General features: G+C 36.9%; 1 protein-coding gene across 5 annotated transcripts in view; it reads left to right on the top strand.

Moving 5' to 3' along the window:
• LOC149023094 (uncharacterized) overlaps positions 1-23,366 on the top strand; it is a 31,498-nt gene extending 8,132 nt beyond the window's left edge. For 2 of the 5 annotated variants that reach the window (XM_089150947.1, XM_089150948.1), the window contains exons 6-8: positions 21,357-21,464; positions 21,890-22,159; positions 22,950-23,364. In XM_089150947.1, the coding sequence (XP_089007073.1) occupies positions 21,357-21,464; positions 21,890-22,159; positions 22,950-23,054 (483 nt within the window). In that variant the 3' untranslated portion in view covers positions 23,055-23,364. Of the gene's footprint in view, positions 1-21,356; positions 21,465-21,889; positions 22,160-22,949 lie in introns of all 5 variants that reach the window. The other 3 variants (XM_089150943.1, XM_089150946.1, XM_089150945.1) reach the window with 2 other exon arrangements.
• Positions 23,367-25,336: the final 1,970 nt, after the last annotated feature.

Genomic DNA, 25,336 nt, shown 5'->3' on the forward strand with positions numbered 1-25,336 from the left:
TTGTGAAAGCCCATATTGAGTAATTATGGAGCTAAACTTTTCAAACCATGCTCGTGGAGATTGTTTAAGCCCGTATATTGCTATATGAAACTTGCACAGTTTCCTTGACACCTCCCTCTCTACAACATATCTAGGAGGTTGCTCTATGTACGCTTGTTCTTGAAGGTCACCGTAAAGAAAAGCATTCTTCACATCCAACTGGTATGGGGGCCAATCAAGATTTGTAGCTAAGGAGAGAATGATGTGGATGGAATCAATTCTTGTAATTGGAGAAAAGGTCTCAAAATAATTAACACCAAATGTTTGTGTATAGCCCTTTGCAAGTAACTGTGCTTTAAGGCACTTAATTGATCCATTGAGAAGGTACTCAATGGTGTACACCCATTGACAACAAACCATCTCTTTATCAGGAGGCAAATCCAAAAGTAACCAAGTTTTTGGTGATAACAAAGCGTCTGTCTCAGCGTCAGCTTTGCACCCACTGTGTGAGAGAGCCTCATGATGGGATTTTGGAAGAATGTTATCAGATAATGAGGATACAAAAGATTGTGAAAAGGAGGAAGATGGTCAGCAAGAACAAAGTTAGCAATGGGATATAATGACAAGGTACAAGAACCTTTACCTTTGCAAAGAGTGTCGAGTAAGTCATGATACATCTGCAGGGGCACGATCAATCAAGGAGAGCTGGAGGAGAGGTTCTGCAGACTGTTGCCTCTAGTACACTTTCACTAAATGAGGTTCAGGCATGGGAATTATAGGTAGCACAGTAGTAGGTGAAACACTAGGACAAGTATGTCAAATCATCATGACAAAAATAAAGGGGAAATCTACAAAAATGGTAACATTAACACTGTTGAAGTATATGCAAGTTTGGACTATTTTACTGTTCACGTGAACAGTAAAAGCTTGGGACTCCTTCCATATCTACTCAAAATGTATTGAAGAATATTATTAATGAAGAACTTCATCCTTCTAAGATGGTATTCTATAGCAACACCCATACTAAGTTTACATACCAAATTGTGGTCTGTAGTAACCTATACTACATTTTACCTATCTGGTCTATAGTAACCGATACTACCTTACTACCTAACCTACTTGGTCCGTAGTAACCTATACTATCTTACCTACTTGGTCTATAGTAACCCATATTACCTTACCTACATGGTTCAATAACCTACATTGCCTTACCAATACTGCCTTTACCTACCCCTACCATTGCCAATTACTTTCTCTTCTTCCTTGGTTTCTTCTTCATTTTTTGCATATATTTTGATTATCAAAGTGTGATTTCTAACATGGTATCAGAACATTAATCTGATTCCTCGATTGCTCTTTTTCTAATTGCCATTTTGAGAGTCATCTTGGGTTCTTGCTTTAAAGAAGGAAACCTTAGTTCATAAAAGAGAACTAAGGTTTCACTGGCTAGATATTGAATTCATTTGTCACTTGCTGCAGATTTGAATTGATCCTTGACTATTGATTTCATCTTATGGCTGGTTGATGGTTTCATGCTTTCTACCTCTGGTTCATCTTGATTTCCATCTTAGACATAGCCTTCTTGGTCGATGGAGTCGTCTTCCTTCTCAGATTTTGATTAATATTATTTTGTTTCAGACCTTCAGCGTTTTTGCTTTCTTGGTTTGAGTTTATGTTGAAAGTAATTCACTTATATTCTTCCCAGAAATTTTAGTATGCAAAAGCCTCTGCTGTTCTAGTATCGCTTGCAACCAAAAACTAGACCTATGAGACAGTCTCTACTCTCTTCTAATCCTTCCGTCATCAATCGACCCTTCTTTTCTTTCTTTTTTTATCACAAGAAGTTCTGCAACCTGAAACCTACGTTGCTTTATTTTTTTTTTTTTTCTGGTTTTCCTTTCAATAGCCCAACCTTCAAACCATCTAATCATTGAACTAGAATCATTGTTTCTAAACCCATAACCAACCCACCCATCGAACCATCTAACTATTGAACCAACACCATTGTTTCTTTTCCTAGTTTCTTTTTGTTGAACCACCTGTAGCCTCTAGGAGCATCCAATTACTTGAGTGATTCTCCCTTGGCCTTCTGAAAATTTATTTCTTGTCCTTTAACATCCTTATGATTGGTTTTTTGGTGAAGAGCTTTTTTTTCTTTTTTGTTCCCCCTCCTACCAAAAGTAATTTTTTTCTTTGGTACCCAATTTATATTTTGAGTTCTGCAATGGTCGATACATGCTTAAAGAATGAAGATTATATCTGGAAAATTGTTTTGTCTCACATCAATTTGGGATTTTATTTGTCGTTATGTGAGAATGATTGAAGATATTGTGATCTTCCTATACTGGGCATTGATTGTCATTAATTGTCCACGCGTAATGCTGCACGTGAGGGGGAGATTGGGGACTCCTTCCATATCTACTCAAGATGTATTGAAGAATATTATTAATGAAGAACTTCATCCTTCTAAGATGGTATTCTATAGCAACACCCATACTAAGTTTACATACCAAATTGTGGTCCGTAGTAACCTATACTACATTTTACCTATCTGGTCTATAGTAACCGATACTACCTTACTACCTAACCTACTTGGTCCGTAGTAACCTATACTATCTTACCTACTTGGTCTATAGTAACCCATATTACCTTACCTACATGGTTCAATAACCTATATTGCCTTTTACCCATCTACTTGATTTACAATAACCAATACTGCCTTTACCTACCCCTACCATTGCCAACTACTTTCTCTTCTTCCTTGGTTTCTTCTTCATTTTTGCATATATTTTGATTGTCAAAGTGTGATTTCTAACAAACACTTACAAAGTCATGAGCCCAAAAAGGGATCAAAGCAGTGATACCCCTTTTGAGTCCTAGAACACTCAAGAAAAATACACTTGGTAGCATGTGCAGAAAGCTTGTCTAATCCTAGTAGATGATTGTGCACAAAACAAACACATCCGAACACATGAGGTGGAAGGGAGAACAAAGGTGTGTTAGGGTGTAAGATAGAGACCAGAATTTTATTATCAGAGGAGGCATTAGACTAATCAGAAAACAAGCGCTAAAAACAGCATCAGACAAAAGAAAAATTGGTTACTTTCATGTGAAAAGATGACTATTCTTGCATTCAGCCACCCATCTTGTTGGGGTGTATACGAGCACTTGTTTGATGTATCATACCTTTGGAAGAACAGAAGTCAAACAATCTCAGATTGCACGTATTCAAGAGCCTTATCAGAATGGAAATTTTAATGGAAGCATCAAATTGAGTTTTATTTCATTGTAAAAGATTATAAAAAAGAAAGAAACTGCAACCACTCTTTGAACAAATACACCCAATGTCAACCTAGAATTGTCATCAATGAAACACACAAGGTAACGATAACCTAACCTATTTTTGACTCACCAGGGATCCCAAAAATCAGAATGTACCAAAGAAAATAAAGGCAAATTATGGGTGTATTACTACTTGGAAATGATGTTTGATGATGTTACCCTAATTCATAAGCCTCACTGTTGAAATAAACAATTGTAGTAGAATGGCTTATTGATCCATGATCTCAAGCCCTCTATTTATAATTAAGTGGAAAGTAGACTATAACAAGGAATAGAATTTTACATGAATGCAAACTCTAATTTAACTCCTATACAAACTCTTATTAGACTCCTAATAGAATCCAACACTCCCCCTCAAGGTGAGGCATAGATATTAGTCATGCCCAACTTGCCTACAATAGGAAGGAAATCTCTTTCTTTCAAACCGTTAGTGAAAACATCTACTACTTGGTCTCCAGATCTTACAAAGGCATGCAAATAAGCCCTTGTTCCAACTTTCCTTTGACAAAAAACCTGTCAATTTCAATGTGCTTAGTTCGATCATGTTGTGGATTATTAGAATACTATAGATACTTGTTGTCACAATATAACATTATAGGGTTTGGAACTTGGACTCAATATCTTGGCTTTCAACCATAGTAGCTCACAACGCACGAACCATAGCTCTATATTCAGCTTCTGTTTAGATAAAGCTACCACATTCTTTCTTACTTCTCAAGTAACTAGATAACCTCCAACAAAGGTCCTGAAATTGACTTCTGTCTGGAGATTCAGCCGGTGCATCGGTGTATGCTTCTACTTTTAGATTATCGGTGGGTGATAGTATTCCTTTCCGTGGTTCCCTTCAAATCCGTAGTATTTTGTCCTTCATATGAGCTAAATATGAATCATGCATGAATTGGCTCACTATCCCTACGGCATGCGATGTCTAGCTCCGGTGTGGACAAGTAAATAGCTTCCTACCAGCCTTTAGTATCTTCCTTTGTCCACGGTTCTCCTCTTTTTCTTTAAGTTTAGCTCCGGCTTCATAGGGGTATCAATGCTTTACACCCCAACATTCCCACTTCGATAATAGATCTAGACATACTTTCTTTGGGATGGAATATACCTTTATTTGATCAAGCCACCTCAATCCCTAAGAAATACGATAACTTTCCTAAATTAAAAGATCAAATTCTCCGAAGTCTTTCAACTTTTGAATTTCTTCACCATCATTTCTGTGATGACAATATCGTCTACATAAACAATGAGAGTGTGATGTTAGTACCGACTTCTTGACAAATAGTGTATGATTAGATTGCTTTGCTTGTACCAATGGTCATTGCCTTTAGGGCGTCCAAACCGGATCTGGGACTGTTTTAACCCATATATTGACCTCTTCAACCGAGACTTTTCTTCGGTTGTCATGGAAAAACTATGTGGGATTTCCATATGACCTCTTCGTAACTCCCCATGTAGAGGATTTTTACGTATAGTTGGTGCAAGTTCCGGTGTTTGTTCACAACTACGGACAACGTAACTTTGACGATTTAGTTTCGCAAGGGGTCTCCGATAATCAATCCCATAGGTCCGGTAAACCCCTTTGACTAATCGGCTTTCAACTTGTTGGTGATCCATCCATATTTTGTTAACCACAAATACCCATTTGCATCCACGGTTTTTTCTGGAGGAAGTGTAATCGTCCGTGTCATTTTTCTTCATTGCCGATTTCCTCTACTATGCTTCCTTCCATCTTTTATCGGCATAGGCTTCGCCAACTTTTAGAACGGATACGGATGATGAGAGGGATATAGCACGGTAGGAGTCGAGAGTTATGAGATATTTAGCTATGAGATGTTGAGTACGAGATCTAACCCCTTTTTTATAGTAGAAGATTGGAAGAAGATACGTCGGTAGAATCTGATTCTGGAGCAGAGGCCAGTGGTACGTATCACCTTTCTCCACCTACTTTAGCGGTTGTATTTCTTCCTTGATAAGTCGCACCTCCTTATTCTCGGTCGTCTGGTTTTGAGACCCGCGGGGTGTCTCCGAATGGTCTCCCCTGGTAGGTTCTTCACGTGGTTCAAACGAGGGGAGGATTGGGTCCTCGGTTATACTGCGGTCTCCCTCGGTCGGAAACTCTTGGGACTCTTAGTTGTGTTGGTGTGTGATGGAAGATCTAAAGTCGGGAACACCTTTTTTGTCATTTAGTAACCGCAATCGCACGATTCGTGTAGCTACGGGTCGATCTCGGGGAGATATGCCACTTAGATTGAACTTTTAATAGTAATGCGAGAGAATGATTCAATTTTTGTTAACTAATTAACTAAACTAACGATCCTGATCTATACTTCTAATGAATCGAATTGAAATGAAAACAAATTAAACACAATCAATGATAAATAAAAGACCGGAAATGCGAACAATAAAATAAAAGGACAAGGGAAGTGATCCAGTGTCGACTGGGATTGAGGGAAGGGAGTATTATTGACTTTGACCGTGGACCCTTTGGTAGCTTCGCCGATCGGGTGGATATTGAAAAAACAGTAATAACATAAAGTAAATAACTAAGCAATAAACAAAGAATAAAGGAAAGGAAGCCTTAACCAAAGAGAGGCACGATGTGGCATCTCTGATAAGGATCAGGGGATGGGAGAACATAAATAAATGTGAAGTAAATTGGGTAATAGGTAATGGAAACCTTAACCAAAGAGAGGCACGATGTGGCATCTTGATCAAGGATCCGGGGAAGGGAGAACAATAATAATGCTGAAGTAAATCCTAAATTAAGAATATGGAGGGGTAGATAGAGGGGTGGAGGGAGGAGAGAGATTAATAGAAGGTTACTTGCGAATTGAACAAACGATTCGAATCACACAATCCTAACAATCTAGATCTAGAATGATCTAAATCTGAAATTGCTAGACCTGAAGCGAATCTAAAAACTTGAACTTGAATTGCATTACATAAAAAAATTAAACCTAAACATTCAATCTAGAAATTAAAATCTCACAAATGCAAGCAAAGAAAACTAAAGAAGCCTAAATAAACTGAAGAGAGAAGATAATGCTTCTACTAAGCTCTAGAACATGTTCTCCTTTGATGGAGTATGCTCTCCTTTTATAGAGTTTACATGAGATATGGCACGGCTGACTTTGAATAAACTCGGGGTTTCTATCTAACTCGGCCAATTAGGGTTTTGACGTACTAATCGCGCCGACTTAGAGAGATCAGATGCATAATTCCACCGTTGGATTTGAGGTTTAAGTAGTCGTGAAGCTCTCTTCCAAAAATCAGCACGATCGGACATTGGATGACCGTTCGATGAAGGGTTTGATCGAAACTGGACAGAGGCATTCAAAAACGGGATTTTTCCTCTTTTTCTTTCTGAATATAATTATTTTTCCTCTTTTTCTTTCTTTAATTAAATCCAAGATAGGAAATAAGATATTGAGGTATGCAAGGACTCTTTTCCATTTGGACTCTCTCAATAATATCTCTGTAGATTTGATTTAAAATCTCAGCCATAGATCAAATTTGCCTTCATCTCTTCAATATTTCGGAGTTGGCCCATAATCACACATCTCTAGCCCATCATGCTCCAGATCAAGCCCATTTTCGCTTTTGAGAATTTGAATGTACTTCTTGACGTGTAAAATAGTATGATTCAAGCCCAAAACTCCAAATATTTGCTTAAATCTTGAAAATTCCTAAAATCTGCAAAAATAACATAAAATCCAAGGTAACTCCACTCTAAGTGTATAAATGCATGCTTTATGCCCTAAGATTTCACACAAATGTGCTCATCAAACACCTCTCCTCTGGGACTGTCCCCCTGGAGAGGTGTATAGTAAGGGCAAGACTCATTAAAAATTACAGCCATGGATACGATGGTTTTCTGGAAGGAGGATGATAACATTTGTACCCTTTCGAGTGCGTACCCCAAAATATGCAGCGTAGGCGGGGAGCTAGCTTACTCTTGTGGGCTGTGATTCTGGCATAACACACACATCCAAAAACCTTTGGGGGAATAACAAAGGAAGAGGCTCCCTGAAGAATCTCATTAGGACATTTAAAACCAAGTATCCTACTAGGCATCCTATTCATAAGGTAAGTAGCAGTGAGAATAGCGTCACTCCAGTATTGGTCAGGGACATTCATAGCAATCATAATGGAACGGGCTATCTCTAAGAGATGCCGATTCTTCCTTTCGGCAACCCCATTTTGGGCAACCGTATCAACGCTTGGTCCGATGTATTATGCGAATCGAGAGATATCTTTGAAATTCACCATCAATATACTGGGCTTGTCACTGGGATCTTCACAGTGGCATTGAATTGAGTTTTAATCATATTATGAAAGTCACGAAAACATCGGAAAACCTCATTTTTTTGTTTTAAAAGATAAATGCATGTAGAATGAGAGTGACAATCAATTAAAGTAACAAAGTACCCATGGCGAGTAATAGACACACGTCGGCAGGGACCCCACACATCAGTATGAATTAGCATAAAAGGAATAGGTTTTCTATTATGAAGAGAAGGTAAATAAGTAGAACGAGTTTGTTTTGCAAAAATGCAGGCTTCACAAAAACATTATTCTCATTATAAGAAGAAACCAAATCAGGAAATATTTTCTTAAGAGTTCCTAGAGGGGGGTGACCTAGCCTACGGTGCCACTGATGAAGGTCTGATATTACCGAATGGACCGGATTAGAAGATGTAGTCAAAGCAAACGTGGATTCTCCAATCGGCTCGAGCAAATAAAGTCCATTGTTTAGTTACCACGTCCAATTTCCTTCCCCGTGACCAGATCCTGGAAGACACAGTAAGATGGAAAAAAAATCACTTTACAATTCAAGTCATGTGTAAGACTACTGATAGAGAGCAAGTTAGTAGAGAAAGAGGGAACATGTAAAACTTTAGACAAAGAAAGTGATGGAGAATGCTGAATGGTCCCTTTTCCAGCAATGGAATAATAGGAGCCATCAACAATTCGAACTTTATCCTTTCCGGAAGTTGGAGAATATTGTAAGAAAGAGGATAAATCTGTCATATGATCTGTGGCTCCTGTATCAATGATCCAAGGAGTAGAAACTGAAGAAGCTTGAAAGCTTGTAAAAATTTTACCTAAAGTAGCAAGGTAGGAGTTGGTATGGGTAGTAGAGGAAGCAGTGGTCGAGGCTGTACCGTCAATAGTTGTCATATTGACAAAATTATCTCATGCTTCTTCGGCTTCACCCTTTCGAAGTAACCGAAATGTCGCAGAATACAATAGCCAAACCACCCAAACAAATGATAGAATTCAAAAAATACTTATAAAGAATACCATTTTTTCCTTTTGTTCTGATTCTGATTCTGATTCTAATTCTGATTCTAATTCTGATGATATGGAAAATCACAAACAGGTCCCTAGAAAACTGAAATTACAAATAAGTCTTTAAAACTATTTGAATTTACAAATAGACCCCTGGAATTATGCAAATTTACAATTATGTCCCTGAAAATTTGTAAATTTGCAAATAGATCCTTGAAAAATATGCAGATTTACAGAAATATCCCTAAAAGAATGTAAATTTACAAATTAAAGCCCTCAACCATCGTATTTATGTTTTTTGTTGGGCTAATCGAAACTAAAAAACCAGCAGGTGTATGAGCAGAGTCAGGTCTTCATGATCGGCTCTTTCAGACGAAGAACAAGAGAAAAAAATTGAAGAAATAACTCACTAATTGAAGTTGTAGAAGCGGCGGTAGTTGCGGGATCTGTCAAACTGTTGCGATTCTGGAGCTGAGCTGGCTTGGAAGTGCTGATTTCTTCTTCTCTTCTTCTTTCCTATGTTTTCTGTTTTTATTTGTCGAATCAAGACGGAACTGAATCGTCGGAACTGAATCGCCAGTCTTCTTCTCTTCTTCTTTCTTCTTTTTTGTGTTTCAGTTGGCGACCAAGACGGTACTGAAAACGCCAGCAGAGAACGAAGATTGGCGATGGGTTTGAAAAAAATCAGAAGAAGAAGAAGGTGGGTTGCTTCCCTAATCGAAAGATAGGTTACAGAAAAGAATTTCTGTGATGGTTGCAGAAAATTCTACAATGATTGGAGAAAATCTGCAATGGGTTTTGTAGAGAAAAAAAGAAGATCCTAATCGAACTTAGGCTCTGATGCCATGTTGAAATAAACGATTGTAGTAGAATGGTTTATTGATCCATGATCTCAAGCCCTCTATTTATAATTAAGTGGAAAGTAGACTATTACAAGGAATAGAATTTTACATGAATGCAAACTCTAATTTAACTCCTATACAAACTCTTATTAGACTCCTAATAGAATCCAACACTCACATGGCAAAGAAGAAATAGATTAACAACCTGAAACCTTAAGTTAAAAGTTAAATTTTAGACGAGGATGGATGCCCAAGATGGAAATGCCATTTTAGAGGAGATATGCTTGTAGAAGCAACAGCAGTAGACGGTCCAGCGCCATTTAGGGTACAAACCACCATTTTCAAGCCTTCCACCAATTGTTTTCTTTGTTTACAGATCCTAAATAACACAATAAGACGAAAAAAGGGGATAGAGCAATTTAGATGCTTAGTAAGTTGGCCAAAGGACAACAAGTTTAAAGGCATTTTAGGTACCAAAAAAATATAGGGTAGATGCATGGATGTAGTGGGGGATATGTGAGAAACACGATTTTGGTAGAATGGCTTGAATAGATCAGTGTGATCTCAAACCCTCTATTTATAATAAAGTGAAAAGAACACTATTACATAAATACCCTTACTTGAGTAACAAAAAATAGAAGATTACATGAACTAAAACTCTAATGGAGTTGAACTCCTAGTAGAACTCAACCAACAGATATAGTTCCATGACCAGTTACCTTGATAGAGGATCCATCATCTAAAATAACAGGTGAGGAATTAGCACATTCTCACTGGAAAAAAAAAAAGATGAATTAACAAAACTTAGTGAATGAAGACCACAATGTAGACTTACTAGTCATATGGCAGGAAGCATCCGAATTAAGAATCCATGGGGTGGAAGTAGATGTAGTGAGGGTAGAATTACCTGTATAGGTCACGGTTATGGTGGAAGAGGATGCTGAATTGGCTTCAAGCTTCCATGAGCGCATAAGAATCATGTTGTAGTCATCACGAGAAACATTGGTACTGGTAGATGGGCCTCCGGATGCAGATTTAGTAGGGTTGCTAGTGGATATGTTGTCACAACTCACAAGTGTCTTCAGTTAATCTAGTGTTGGCTGACTCATGAGCCCAGTCAGGTTTGCCAGCTTCACCCAACATGTGTCAATAGAATGATAGGGTTCCCCATAGAAGGTGCATTGGCAAGAGGAATTACTTTCTTGTTGTCCACCGCCATGACCCCTAGTAAAGGGTCTACCACAGTCAATGCAGAAGTCTTCTTTATTGGAGTAGGAAGAAAAGCCTTGAAGGAGTTGGGAACCAGCTTTTTCAAACAAGAGAAGACCTAATTTAGGAAAGGAACCTTTTTATCCAGTAAGTAGTTGGCTTCTAACTGATCGGCCAATCCGGGTGAAGTCTAGCTAAGAATTTTGCAGCATAAAATTCAGCCCGGTTGCTCTTTCAGTTTTTCAAGATCAGATAAAGTGATACTTGAAGTTCCTGAAGATAGCCTTAAGTAATCATTAAAAGATTTGTCTCCTTGAGAAATTGAAGATTTTTTTTTTTTTTTTTTTTTACAGTTCATAAATATGAGAGATGTTCTTAGCTTGGGAGTAACTTCAATGTAAATCTTCTACAGCTTTGGCTAAAGTACGGAACATTACACTCGCAACAATATGGGGCTCAACACTATTCCACATCCAAGTCTAAACAGTGGAATTTTCTTGCATCCACTCATCATAGGCAGCAATAGACGTAGGGTCCTTAAGGTCCGTTTTGAAGGGTCTTCCTTAATATATTTTGGTTTACCCTTGGCTTGTATATAAGCTTCAATGGCTTGAGCCCATAATAAATAATTAGAAGCACCAATCAGCTTTATACTAGTAATTTGGACTTGTGGAATGTGGGCTGGGAGTTTTGATTCAGCCATAGGAACAGCAATTAAAAATTCAGCAGCAAATCAATTATCCAAACACCATACCACAGCACTGTGTCTCAACTCTTAATTTAGTGCAGAATCAACAGCCAACAGTAGAGCATAAGAAGCAGACTTCAAAAAGCAGGCATAAACACTAGTGCAAGCTTCACAGACACAAAGACAGTAGCAGAAATAGGAATGCAGTTTATCAACCACATGGTGCAGCATTCACAGAGAGGCAGTGCTATGAGAGAACCAGGGCAGCAAGCATATCTGACTTCATTCAAGCAGAAAATATAGGTTTTGTTGTTACCTCAATAGAAAATCAATCTCTCAGAAACAGGAGAGAGAGAGAGAGAGAGAGAGAGAGGAGAGAGAGGGAAAAAAAAAGAGGAAGCTGACTGTAATATTCCCTTACATCAAATGGCCCTCCAGAGGAGTGAAATAATCCCTAATCAATACGCCTGACTGGCTGGCCAAAACAGATCCAGGTGCTAGATTGGCTGTACTTTCATTGGTTTAATTATTTTCCATCACATGTAATAGCAGCACTATTCAGACTAAGAAAAGGATGAATCCTCTATAACATCATGGTCTGATTAATAATCAGACGGTAGGTAGTAGAAGGCTAGAAGCAGAAAGGAAAGAGAAGAGAACCTCTCAAAACTGCAGCTCTCAAAACTGAAACAGGATCAGAAAAATAGCTCTGATAACATGCTGCAGTTTCTGCAATTGAGGGGGTCAAAACAACATAGAAGAAGATAAGAGGAGGAGAGGAAGAAGACAAAAGAGAGAAAGAGGGTGAAAGCTTCCCAGCACCAAGGCTCTCCCCTATGTTCTTTTTAATGTAAAACCCAATCTCAGTTTAGGAAAACTTTCATAAACTGAGTTACAACAAAAAGAAAATTACATAGTGTGTAGAATCTCCCAAATCTACTAAAACAGAAACTATCCTTGGGAGATAATTTGTCAATCAAGCAATAAGTAAAATAGATGGTAACCAAAATAGAAAATAGTCCTACACTAATTGAAGCATAATATCATCAGGTTGCGAACGGGAACTTAGAGTTTTCTTTGGTTGGAGAACCCATCTTTGAGTCCAAGGAAGAAGAAGAAGATAATGACGAAGAAATCTGTAATCAACAATCGGCAGTCAGTAATCGGATAGTTTATCGGATTGGGTAATTATTGGATATCCAATAAATCTTCAGATTTAAAATTCAAAAACCTTTTGTAAATTTTCGTTGGATATCTGATCGGAGATGAATGGTGTATTTGCTTATTGGATTCAGATACGAATAGTGGTGTATCTAAGATGAATCTGATCCATTTAAAGATCTAGTACAAAGGGTATAGGAAGAGTAAAAGGAAAATATGAAACACATTTCAGATAACTTTAGAGTATAGTCGTATACTATTAATAATACATATTTTTGAAGTGGGATGCTTTTCCTATCTTCTTGTCTGACATCCATGCAGGTGTTTGTCTTCTGCAGTTTTGTGTTTCCTGTTCAAATAGATTTATACCTAGCTGCTGAGTAGGAGCAAGTAAATTGTACTTCTAAATTTAGATGGTGTTGGATGCTGTTTTTCCTGACACTCATTTAGCACTTAAGTTTCTGACACTTTCGCTACATTTTACTTCAATGTATATGTAATGTATTGGGTCTTTATTATTTGGCTATGCATTTCATTTATGTATTTAGGTTTGGTTTGTTTCAATGGATAAGATCCTATGGAATTAGCTTTGGTCATGCATTTATTTATTATAGCTTTATGATCTGTCCTTATATTTGTTTTCCTTGGTTTGGGTGGGTAATTGGATCAAAGAAAGAAAGCATATAACGTCCAGTCCAATTTTTGGATTGTACTATTTTTTTTTTAAAAACAAAAATTGTACAATTTTGTTATTTAAAGCTAATTCCTGTACAATATTTCCACTAGAACACACGGAGCCTAATGTTTAGCAATAGACATTGAAAGTCCAAACACTGCCACAACAAGCATCCAAAACACTGCCTTGAAAGTAGACATTTTTAGGCAGCACATTATTCTTGGAGGTTTTCATGTCATTTTTTTTAATGAATTAAACATCATACCATAGTGTTTTGTTTAAATAATCCTACACTAGTTGGAACATAATATCGTCCGGTTGAGAGCAGGAAATTTGGGCTTTCTGTGGTTGGAGAACCCATCTTCATGTCCAAGGAAGGAGAAAAATCTGTAATTGACAATCAACAATCAGTAATCGGATAGTTTATCGGATTGGATAAATATCGGATATCCAAAAAAAAATTGGATTTGAATTCAGAAACCTTTTGTAAATTTTCGTTGGATATCTGACCAGAGATTGATAGTATATTTGCTTATTGGATTCAGATACAGATAGTGGTGTATGCTAGTTGAATCTGATCCGTTTACAGATCTGGTACAAAGGGTAAAGGAAGAGTGAAAGGAAAATGTGAAACAGCATTTTAGATAACATTAGGAAGCAGGATGCTTTTCCTATCTTCTTGCTGACAACCATGCAGTTGTTTGTCTTCTGCAGTTTTGCATTTCCTGTTCAAATAGGTTTATTCCTAGCTGCTAAGTAGGAGCAAGTAAATTGCACTTAGAAATTTAGTTTGTGTTGGATGCTGTTTTTCTGACACTCATTTAGCACTTAAGTTTCTGTTGTGAGTCATAAGTTGAGTCCAGTTGGGAGTTTGGTCTATTAGAGTCTTTATTGTTTATGTTTTTAGTACCACAACAGGGATCGTTGTATTTTCTCATTCATAACTATTATTAAAAATGAAACCTTACTATGTCACATTGACGTAAGTCAGGATTCAAATCTCAACATGTTATCAGAACCAACTCTGATCCATCGCTGATCCATTGCTGAGCATGAAAAAAGTAAAAAAGAGAGAGGAGAGAAAGGGTGAACCATCACAGAAACAATCATTGACTCACCAGCATCAAGAGATCCTCTAGTCCTGCATCCGTCACCAAGATCCCCTGGTCTTGCAACCATCACTGCAACCTAGTAGGAGAACCCATCGCAACCTACAGCGTAACCTATCTGATCGTGCAACCATCACTGCCACCTAGTAGCAGAATCCATCGCAACCTACAGCAGAACCCATCTTCTGATCCTATAACCATCACTGCAACCTAGTAGCAGAACCCATTGCAAGAAAAAAAAAGGACAAACCTAAACCCTGAGAAACCTCGACCTTCCGTCTCCTTTGTTTTCCGCCTTAAACCGATGACCGAAACTAGGTACCCACAACCTTCCACCTTCTTCATCTTCAGCCTTAAAGCAGCGACCAAAAATTTAAACCATCGCCTCCTTCCTTGAAGCCAACCAAAAAAGAAAGAGAGAAGAAAAAAAAAACCATTGAACCAAACCAATAAACCCTTAGCCTTGCAAGCATAGTTTTCAAAGCGGCAAAGCGATTGGGGCTCCATCTAGGCGATTAGGCGATAAAACGGCGCTTAGACGGCAATAAAGAGACTAAAGCGGTTGGATCAAAATTTTTAATACAACTACTTTTAAACTACTTTTTAATACAAATACTTTTTTATAATAAGCTAAACAAACATCCAACAATCACATTCAACAATATTATTCATATATAGTTTAGTGAAATTATTTTACCAATTATTTTTAACATGACTTTTTTCTTAAATATACATGAATAATATTTGAATTGGAATCATAATTGATGTATCCATTTTTTTCTTTTTTTTACCAAACAGTGCCGACATGATAACTTAAATTGATCTCATTATTCCGATTTCCAAGTCATTGTTTATTAATGATTCATTGATTAGGTCGATGTCCAATATGACTCACGCTTCACTTACATTTATATACAGCACTTTGGGCCTTGGAGTTCATTTGCAAATTGGGCCTCGATTCCAAAATGACTCACCTATTTAAATTTATATACGGCTTTGTAGAATAAATTATAACTAAAAAAAGTAAGAAAAGATAATATGTACAAATTAAAAAATGTGAAAAAAGACTGCTTTGGCTTCTATGTGGCAATAAGGCGCACAAGGTGGCAAAGCGGCAAAAAATCAACTTGTCAATTAAGTGGTTGAAAATTAGGTAGCTTAAAAACCGCTTTGCCACCTAGACGGATGCTTTGACAACAATGGTAGCAAGTTTTGAAGATTGTCCCCCCCCCCCCCCCCCCCCCAAAAAAAAAAAAAGGAATAGAAAAGTAATTGCCATGCAAGGCTAGTCTAAATTTTCTTGGATCCCCATGTTCTAAATTTTTTTTCTCCTTGCTAGAATTTTTCCTTCTTTGGTTCCTGCGATGGCTGACCCAATTTCACCAAACTCCTCTAGTACCTCTAGTATATTTGATGATTTTCCTGGTTCCTCAATTCCTCGAGATCATAAGTTTTCTCCACTCCAGATGACTAATGCCATACTGAATGGGACCAATTATCTACGATGGTCTCATTTTGTCTCTCTTGTAGTTGGTGCTCCTAGTCTTACTGGCCATCTTTATGGAACCTCTACCAAGCCTTCCTCTCTTGGTCTACTATTTACCAAGTGGTATACAGGTGAATGCATGGTTGTTAAGGCAGCAAGGCAACCAAAGCGATTGGGGCTCCGCCTAGGCGATTAGACGACAAAGCGGCGCCTAGGCGGCAATAAGGCAACCAAAGCGGTTGGATCAAAATTTTTCAATACAACTACTTTCTATAATAAGCTAAACAAATATTCAATAGTCACATTCATCCAAAAAAAAAGCATTTAGGAATCATAATTATGAAAATTTATTCAAAAAAGGAACACAAACTTAAGTTCATCTCATCAAACCATGGTTGTCAAAGCGTCTGCCTAGGCATTTACTAATTCATTGATTCTTGATGTTAAGTATGGCTTATGCTTTACATTCAGTTGCCGATGGGCATGGGTGGGGGTCCCAGGAGGTTGCCTCAGCGGGGGTGTGGGGGCAGTGCCCCCAGAGCAAAAATTGGTTCTATTTCGCTTTGGGCCTTGGAGTTCCTTTGCAAATTGGGCGTCAATTAAGTGGTTCAAAACAAAGCAGTTGAAAAACCGCTTTGCCGCCTAGGCGGACACTTTGACAACCATGGGTGAATGTTAGGTCTTGGGATTTCTTCTTAATTCCATCAATCCAAGCATAGCAGAGAGCTATCTCCTTCTCCCAGATGCTACTACTATTTGGAAGGTTGCTCAAGATGCATACTCCAGAATAGGTAATGATGCACAATGCTTTGAGATTAGACGAAAGATTCATCAATTGCAATAGAAAGACCTTACTCTCTCAATATTATAATATACTTTGAGGATATTACCAAACCTTGGATTTCTATAAAAAATTTACACCAACAAATGTTGAAGATGCAATTGCTTATTAGAAGTGGGAGGACAAGGTTCGCATTTATGATTTTCTGGCAGGATTAAACATAGAGTATGATCAGATTCAGGCACATATCCTTTCTTGTGCGCCCTTTCCCTCTCTAGAGTAAGCATATGGCATGGTTGATACATAAGACAATCAGCGGATAGCTATAGTACATACATAAACTTCTAATAGGTCCACATTAGCTGTTGGTTCTGGTAATCCTAAGATTACTTTTGGTGATTCTCGACCTTATGTGAAATGTGAATATCGTGGGAAGGAACGCCATACAAAGGATAAGTGTTGGAAGTTACATGGACATCCAACAAGTTCTTGCGAAGGAGGTAAGAGTGGAAGTAGGGACAACAATCTTGCATATGCAAATTAGGCTATTCCAAACATCCAGAGTACTCCAACACCTATTTTCTCAGACAAGATCTATAATCTCTTTTGTTAGTTGATGACCAGGCTTGATGGATCCTCTTTCGAGTCAACTCCCAGCGCGAGTGTAGCATTTGCCATTACGTCCACCTCTGGTTCTCAACCTCCTACAGATATTTTTGGTTATCACAGTGTCAATTTTATTTATCCCTCCTGGATAATTGACTCTGGGGCAACCAACCACATGACAGGCTCATCTTCCTTATTCCACACTTATTCTTCTATTCCACTTACTCAAAATGTTCGAACAACTGATGGATCCCTATCCCCTATTTCTGGAAAGGGCTCCATTATTTGTTCACCTAACCTCACCCTTTCCTCTGTTTTGCATGTTCCTAAATTTTCAGTTAATTTATTGTACATTAGTAGCCTAACCCGTGATATGAATTATAAAATAACATTCTTTCCATCTCACTATGTTTTTCATGACTTGGAGACGGGGCATACGATTGGCAGTGGTAAACAAGGGGGACCTACCTATTGGACAATTTTGCTTCTCCATCCGCTCTTTCTACAGTTTTTGCATTATCCTCTCATGTGTTAGTGTCTTTGTTACAGTGGCATGATCGTCTTGACCACATTCCTTTGTCAGTTTTGTCTTAAACTATTTCCTTATTTGGTTTAAAGGTGTAACTTGAATGATTTTCGTTGTGATGCTTGTATTTTAACCAAGCAAAAAAAATATATTTATGTTTATCATTTCAGATAATGGAAGTCCAATTCCATTTTTATTTATTCATTTTGATGTGTGGGGTCCTTCTCAGACTGTGTTTATATTTGGCCATCGTTGGTTTGTCACATTTATTGATTGTTGCACTCGAACTATTTGGGTTTATCTCTTACATAAAAAAAGTGATGTGTTCTCTTGTTTCCAGAATTTCCACAATATGATTAAGACCCATTATGGCGTTGTAATTAAAATCCTTAGGACAGATAATAGAACTGAATATTCGGGTGGTAGCTTTCCCTTTTACTATTCTAACCTTGGGATTATCCATCATACCAATTATATTGATACACCTCCTCTCAACATGGGGTCACCGAGCACAAGAATAGGCATCTCTTAGAGGTGGCACAATCCTTTATGTTTACTATGCATATGCTACCTTGATTTTGGGGTGATGTGATTCAAACCACCACCTATCTCATTAATAGGATGCCTTCACGTGTCTCAGAGCAGTGTTGTTCCCTTAAAGTTCTCTTAGGTTCAACTAATTTTACTGTACCACCAAAGGTCTTTGGATGTCTTACATTTGTTCGCAACCATCATAGTTATGGTAAACTTGATACTAGAGGGTTGCGGTGTATATTCTTGGGTTATCCCCCTACCTAAAAAGGTTATAAATGTTACCATCCTGGCTCTCATAGATTTTTTGTGTCTATGGATGTTGTTTTTCAAGAATAGGTTCCCTTTTTTTCTCCTCCTCTTCTTCAAGGGGAGAGTTTTAATGAAGAAGCTCCGGTGTTCCTTGAGATACCACCTGAGTTTCCTACTATTAGAGTCTCCTTTGGTAGATTTCCCATTGTAAAATAGAGTGACTGGACAGGAACAACTGGTGGAGGATGTGCATAAGGAGTCTAGACCTCTTCTCGTAAAAATGTGCAAGGGAGTCTAAACCTCCTTTGAAGATCTACCAAAGGAAGCAAAAGCCCCTCTCTAAGCCACGACAATTGGAAGCACTAGATCCTAGTCCTGAAGCATCCATTCCTCTTGGTGAGGTTGTCTCTGATCTTGATTTGCCCATTGCATGAAGAAAACAACCATGTATCTGTACCAAACACCTTATTTCTAACCATGTGTCATATCATTCTCTATCCCTAGAATTTCAAAGCTTTATTTCCTATATGTCTTCCACCTCTATCCCTAACTCATGGCAAAAAGCAATGTCTCACTCAAACTGGAAGAAAGCTATGGATAAGGAAATGCAAGCCTTGGGAAAAAAAATAAGACATAGGATCTGGTACGTTTGCCTGCAGGGAAGAAGACTGTTGGGTGCAAATGAGTGTTTGTAATAAAATACAAAGCAGATGGGACCATTGAGAGATATAACTCAAGACTAGTAACCAAGGGTTTAACTCAAACCTATGGCATTGACTACTAGGAGATATTTATCCTTGTTACTAAAATGAATATTGTTCGGACTGTTCTCTCATGTGCTGTAAACTAAAGGTGGAATCTTCAACAATTAGATGTGAAGAATGTTTTTTTGTATGGAGACCTGCAGGAAGAAGTATATATGGATGTGCCTCCTGGTTATTTTAGTTCGGAGACCCATAAGAAGGTTTGTGCATATTAAGAAGAGTTTTGTATGGTCGAAAGGTCCCCTAGGGTATGGTTTGGAAGATTTCACAAGGTAATGATCTCCTATGGCTACAAGCAAAGTAATACAGACCATACCCTATTTATCAAGTAGGATGGAGTTCATACTAAAGTACTCCTTGTATATGTGGATGATATTTCATCACAAGAAGCAATGAGGAAGAAATTAAAGCCTTAAAGACATTTTTGGGGACAAAAAAGATATGGGCGCACTCAGGTACTTTCTCGAGTTATGGTTGGCTTACTCTGCTAGTGTTGTCTCACTCTCTTAAAGAAAGTACACCTTTGACCTATTAGAAGAGACTAGAATGCTAGGGTGTAGACTTGCAAAGACCCCAATGGAGCCTAATCAACACTTGAAAACTAAGGAAGGAGAACCAGTTGACAAAACTAGCTACCAAAAATTAGTTGGGAAGTTGATTTATTTGTCACATACTAAGCCAGATATCACCTTTGGGGTTAGCATTGTTAGTCAGTACATGCATGATCCTTATTCTTCACATCTTAATGCAGTATACCGTATCTTGTGGTATTTGAAGGCATCTCTAGGGAAAAGTTTCTTAATCTCTTCTTAGGGACATCTTAGAGTTGAAGCATATATAGGTGCAAATTGGGCTGGATGTCTGGATGATAGGAGGTCTATCTTTGGCTATTCCGCTTATGGGAGGGGGTAACTTGGTATACTGGAAGAACAAAAAATAGGCTGTAGTAGCTCAGTCAAGTGCTGAAGCAGACTTTAGAGCTTTAGCTCAAGGTATTTGTGAAGTGTTATGGTTGAAAGGCCTTCTTCAAGAACTTGGAGCAGATTTGAAAGGTCATATAAGGTTGTTTTCTGACAGCAAATCAGCCAGTAGCATTGCCCATAATCTAGTTCAGCATGACATGATCAAACATGTGGAAATTGATAGGCATTTTGTTAAAGAAAATGTTGAGTTTGGACTGGTTCAAATTTCTGTTGTTACCTTTGACAACCAGCGTGCTGATGTATTCACAAAAAGTTTGAGTTTCAAGTTATTTAGTAGTATTGTTAGCAAATTGGGCATGATAGATATAATAATCTATACACCAACTTGAAGGGCAGTGTTGTGAGTCATAAGTTGAGTCTAGTTGGCAGTTTGGTCTATTAGAGAGTCTTTATTGTTTATGTTTTTAGTCCCACATCAGGTATCATTGTATTTGTTCATTCATAACTATTAATCATAAATAAATCCCTAGTATGTCACATTGACATAAGTTAGGATTCAAATCTCAACAGTTTCTCACACTCTTGCTGCATTTACTTCAATGTATTGGGTCTTTATCATTCAGCTATGCATTTACTTTATGTATTTAGGTTTGGTTTGTTTCAATGGATAAAATTTAGAGAATTAGCTTTTGATTATGGGTTTTATTTATTAGAGCTTTATGATCTGTTGTTTTATTTGTTTTCTTTGGTTTGGGGGGTAATTGTATCAGAAAAAGAAGCATAAAGTGTGCTAAATATATATATATATATATATATATTTTTTTTTTTTTTTATTTTATATTTTTTTTTTTTTAATACAATTTTGTTAAAGAGCTAATATTCCTGTAAAATATTTCCACTAGAACACATGGAGCCTAATGTTTAGTAACAGGTATTGGAAGTCCAAACACTGCCTCAACAAGCATCAATATACAGCTTCGAAAGTGGACATTTTTAGGCAGCATTATTTAAATCTTGGAGGCTTTTACGTCACTTTTTTTTTTTTAATGAATTAACCACTGTAAAGTAATGTTTTGTTTTCTAATTATAGTCTTATGTGGAAATCCAAGTAGCAAAAGAAAATGGGGTTGAAGGGGCCAACCTGTTTTAGTGGATGAATTGAAATCTATCTTATTGTATCCTGTAGATTGAATTATATCCAGTGCGCCAACTTGTAGTGGATATGTCATGCCCCAAGAAGGATATAGACCTGAGATTGATGCTGTCCGCAAAAAGGAAACTGAAGGAACTGCCTGTAAGTATTCTTTTTTGCTTCCGTCATTTTTTCATGTTTTGAGTTGTTGAATGTATCCTTTGATCTTCTATCATTGAAATCCCAACTAGATATTTCTGCTAGAGTTCATCGTTTGAAATGTGAAGGTGGATACTGGATAGAGTGGAATTTTTTAAACAGGATTTTTGTGGCCAAACTCAAGTAGTGGGAGTGTGGCTTTTCGAATTGGGCTGTATCACTGGGGGATACTGATTATTTTCATAATTTTTAAAGTTTATGAATCATTTAGATCTGTTAATATATAGTCATATTTATTTTCCTTTCTTCATGTAGACAACGTAAATGAAAACTCACCCAGATAAACTTTGGTGCTTTTGCGGCAAAAATCAAATATTGAGGCTAAGGAAAAATTGTCTGACCGTATTAATAATCTGTTGTCTATTTAGGATGATGAGATGGATGACATAAGAAAGTTAATTGCTTTTGCAATTATAGATGAGGATGTCAAAGGAGGATTGAGATGGCCATTAGGGAAAGAGACCATTGGAGACAGATATAATGTTGTTGGTGCTTGGCACAGCAAAGCTAAAACTTTCAGGAATTCATCAATGAGGATCAAGTTAAGAGATACTGATCGCTTTGATTTCAAGACTTCAACTGGAGAAGTTGCAAAAGAAGTTAGTCTAAAGATGACACAATTAACTGCATTATTACGGGTAAGTCCATCTCATCATAACAAAAAGACCTGGTGATCTCTAACTTTTAATGAATTTACAGATTCTCTGGTTAGATAGTCTTGATTACATCATGGTCCACTATTTCGGTTGGCAAAAATGAGCAATAAATTCTTTGAATTTTTTTTTTTGGTAGAATGATGTCTTACACTTTGGATGGTGTACAATTCTCACAATATATTTTGTTTGATTAGCTTTAATTTTCCACATAGTTGTCTTAAAATGAGGATGGTTTAATGGTGCTTCAGTAAGTATCTTGCATGTGTGCAGTATGTCTGGTAGTTCTCTTTAATTTGGCTTGTACTTGGATCATTCAATCAAGTTAGGAAGCTTTCTTATGTTTTCCTGGAAACCATTTATGCACTTGGTAGGATTACTTTGTTTTTCCTCTCCTGATAAAGAACTTGGCAAAATTTCTTTTTTCATGCCTTGAATCTGGACAAGAGTTTTGTACTAAACCATTTGAGTGGAAAACACAGGGTAGGGGAGGGGCATTTGATGAACAAACCATGATCTGTACCATCTCATAGACTTTCTTGCCATCCCCTGAACATAGAACACTCAATTGTTTTGTCAAAATATCAAAGGGGTGAGGAGTGGGGTGTCCATTCAATGAATTATTCATATCTTGTTTTAGACTGCCATAAATGATAAGACAATTTTCACTTCCTTATCCAGGGGAGAGGGGGAAAAAGGGAGTAAATCTGGTTGTTAGCATATAATTTTCTTAAGTTTATGTGGTTACATGACATTGAATGTTTCATACTTTCAGGAACAAGTGGTTGATATAGACCCAATCAGTATGTTGCTTGAAGACGGTTTGAAATTGATATGGGAAGAGAACTTCTTAGGATGTGATGGCCATTCCTTTCCTTGAAGAATAAATCTCACTTTGTTAAAACTTAAAAACTCCTCCTTTGTAACTACTTTCTGCTGATGAGTATCATGTGATGGGGCTGGTCCCTTGTGAAATGTTTTCCCTTTCTCTTTGTAACTACACTGCTACTAGCCTTCCTACTCTGCCATTAAGTTCTATTTGTTAATAGATGACATGCATGCATCTTTACATTTCTTTAAAAATCCCAAAATAGCCCTTTATAGTCTCTCATCTATTTCAACCCCTCCTTCCTGACTCCAAAGGATTAATGTTTTAAATTGTATAGTTTTTATAATATTAAAAAGGCTGCTTCTCAACCAATGGTGTTTGGTCCAAGTGGTAAGCAGCTTGGTTCACTTAAGCAATTGTGGATGCAAAAAATTTCAGCTGGGAGACTCACCCACCACAACTAGGTGTGCGACCCGGGTTGAGCACTGGATTAGTCAGGGCATAGCCTTGAAAACCAGGGTTGGCAAACCAAAAAAAAAAAAAAAAAAAGCTGCTTCTCGTCAAAGTAATTCAAATTTAAATGCATTTGAAGTATAATCTTTATGTGGACTCTTTTAATTTTATCTTTATTTTCTAGTTTGAGAAACTTGTTTTTACAGTTATGTCACCTCCATTCATCTTTTTGTCTTCTATTTATTCTTAAAAAGATTTTGTTAATAGAAACATTAGTTAATTCTACTTGTTATGTGAATCTTAATTAAGATTTTACTTAAGAATGGTTGGAGGATATGTTTTATGTGAAGCTTTGAGCGGGGTTGTTGTTATTTCTATTTGCATTAGTTGGTGAAATCAATAGATGTTGAGATTGAAAAATAAGTAAGAAATGGTTTACCAACCCATATAGTAACTTAAGTTGTAAAAATTTTAGAATCAAATTGGAAATGCAATCAAACCAAAACCAAGTCTGTCTGAATTTGGATCTAGTTCTAGAGTCAACTTGGTTCTTACATAGGATTTGGATTACTATAATGCCTTAGGATCAAACCAAAACCCAACTGAATATCCAAGACCAACTAGGCACCCTTCCTCCGTGGCTCCAGCTATCGAAACACCTAACGAGAGTTTTTTAGTTTGGGATGATTACTGTTGCCCCTTGTATTATAGCTTAATTACTAAAAGGATCATGTTCTTTATGAAATTATTGTCGGCCCCTTCAGTTCTAACAGTGTTTAGAGATCGTTACATTTGAATGTTTAATGTCTATTTTGTCATTTTAGAATTAAAAAGTCAAAACATAATACTATCCTCATTTTAAAAAAAAAACATATCAAGTACTAATTTTGCGCTTGTATTTTTATCATTTTGAATTAAAAAAAATAAAGACTACCTAAATTTTTTTTTTTTTTTTTTTAAGAATAAGAACTTCTTAAAATTTGATAACGTCAAAATTAATAGTAAATAAATGAAAACCTAATGGAGGTAGGAACTCATAAATTGATAATATCAAATTGGAAAGTAAATAACAAAAACTAAAAAATAATACAAGGATTCATTATCAATTAAGCCGAAACTAAATACAGCGGCCAACCAACTCCAGATCATTTTAGCCAAGTCACTGTTTATGAAAAGGTGATCAACATCAAATTGAAAAGTAAATATATAAAAGCTCAAAATAAGGAACTACCACATTAGGGTTAATTTTTCCTAATTAGTAAGGTAATAATGTAATTAATCAAAATATAAATAAGTAGAATAAAACCTTAGGGTTATTTTGAAATTTTTTTAAAATAAATAAAAATTGTCATGCTATCACTTTACTAACGGAGTTTAACGGTAGGGGGTCAACAATAATTATAGGTAAAGTTTAAGATTGAATTAGTAATTTTAAAAAAATATATAGATGAAAAGTAATAATTAAACTATAAAAGAGGGGGACAAGAGTAGTTACCCCTTTTAGTTTTTATTTTTTATTTTTTCATTTCTCTTTCTCCCTCCGTCCTTCACATACACTCCTAGACACATTTAATCATTTATTGGATACGGAAGTAGAGGAAACTTTTTCCCCCATTCAACAGTGTAGAATGAAGTCAGACCCATAAAAGATGAATGGATAATTTTCATCTGGACTCCCTGAGTTTTGGTTCAGTTCACTTTTAGTCCAGTTTAAGTTCTTTTTGCATATAGCTCCCCTGTGGTTTCAAGAAATGATTAAATAAGGACACACTTAACAAAGATCATTAGTTTAATAAATTTTGTGACAAAATACCCTTGTGTCCTTTGGACTTTTTTTTATTATTTTTGTCACATTCACCTAGCCGGTACCCTACCTGGCA

The sequence above is a fragment of the Hakea prostrata genome, chromosome 3 (assembly GCF_041222555.1).
Source record: "Hakea prostrata isolate BN-2017 chromosome 3, UWA_Hpros_2, whole genome shotgun sequence".
Classification (NCBI taxonomy): Eukaryota; Viridiplantae; Streptophyta; class Magnoliopsida; order Proteales; family Proteaceae; genus Hakea; species Hakea prostrata.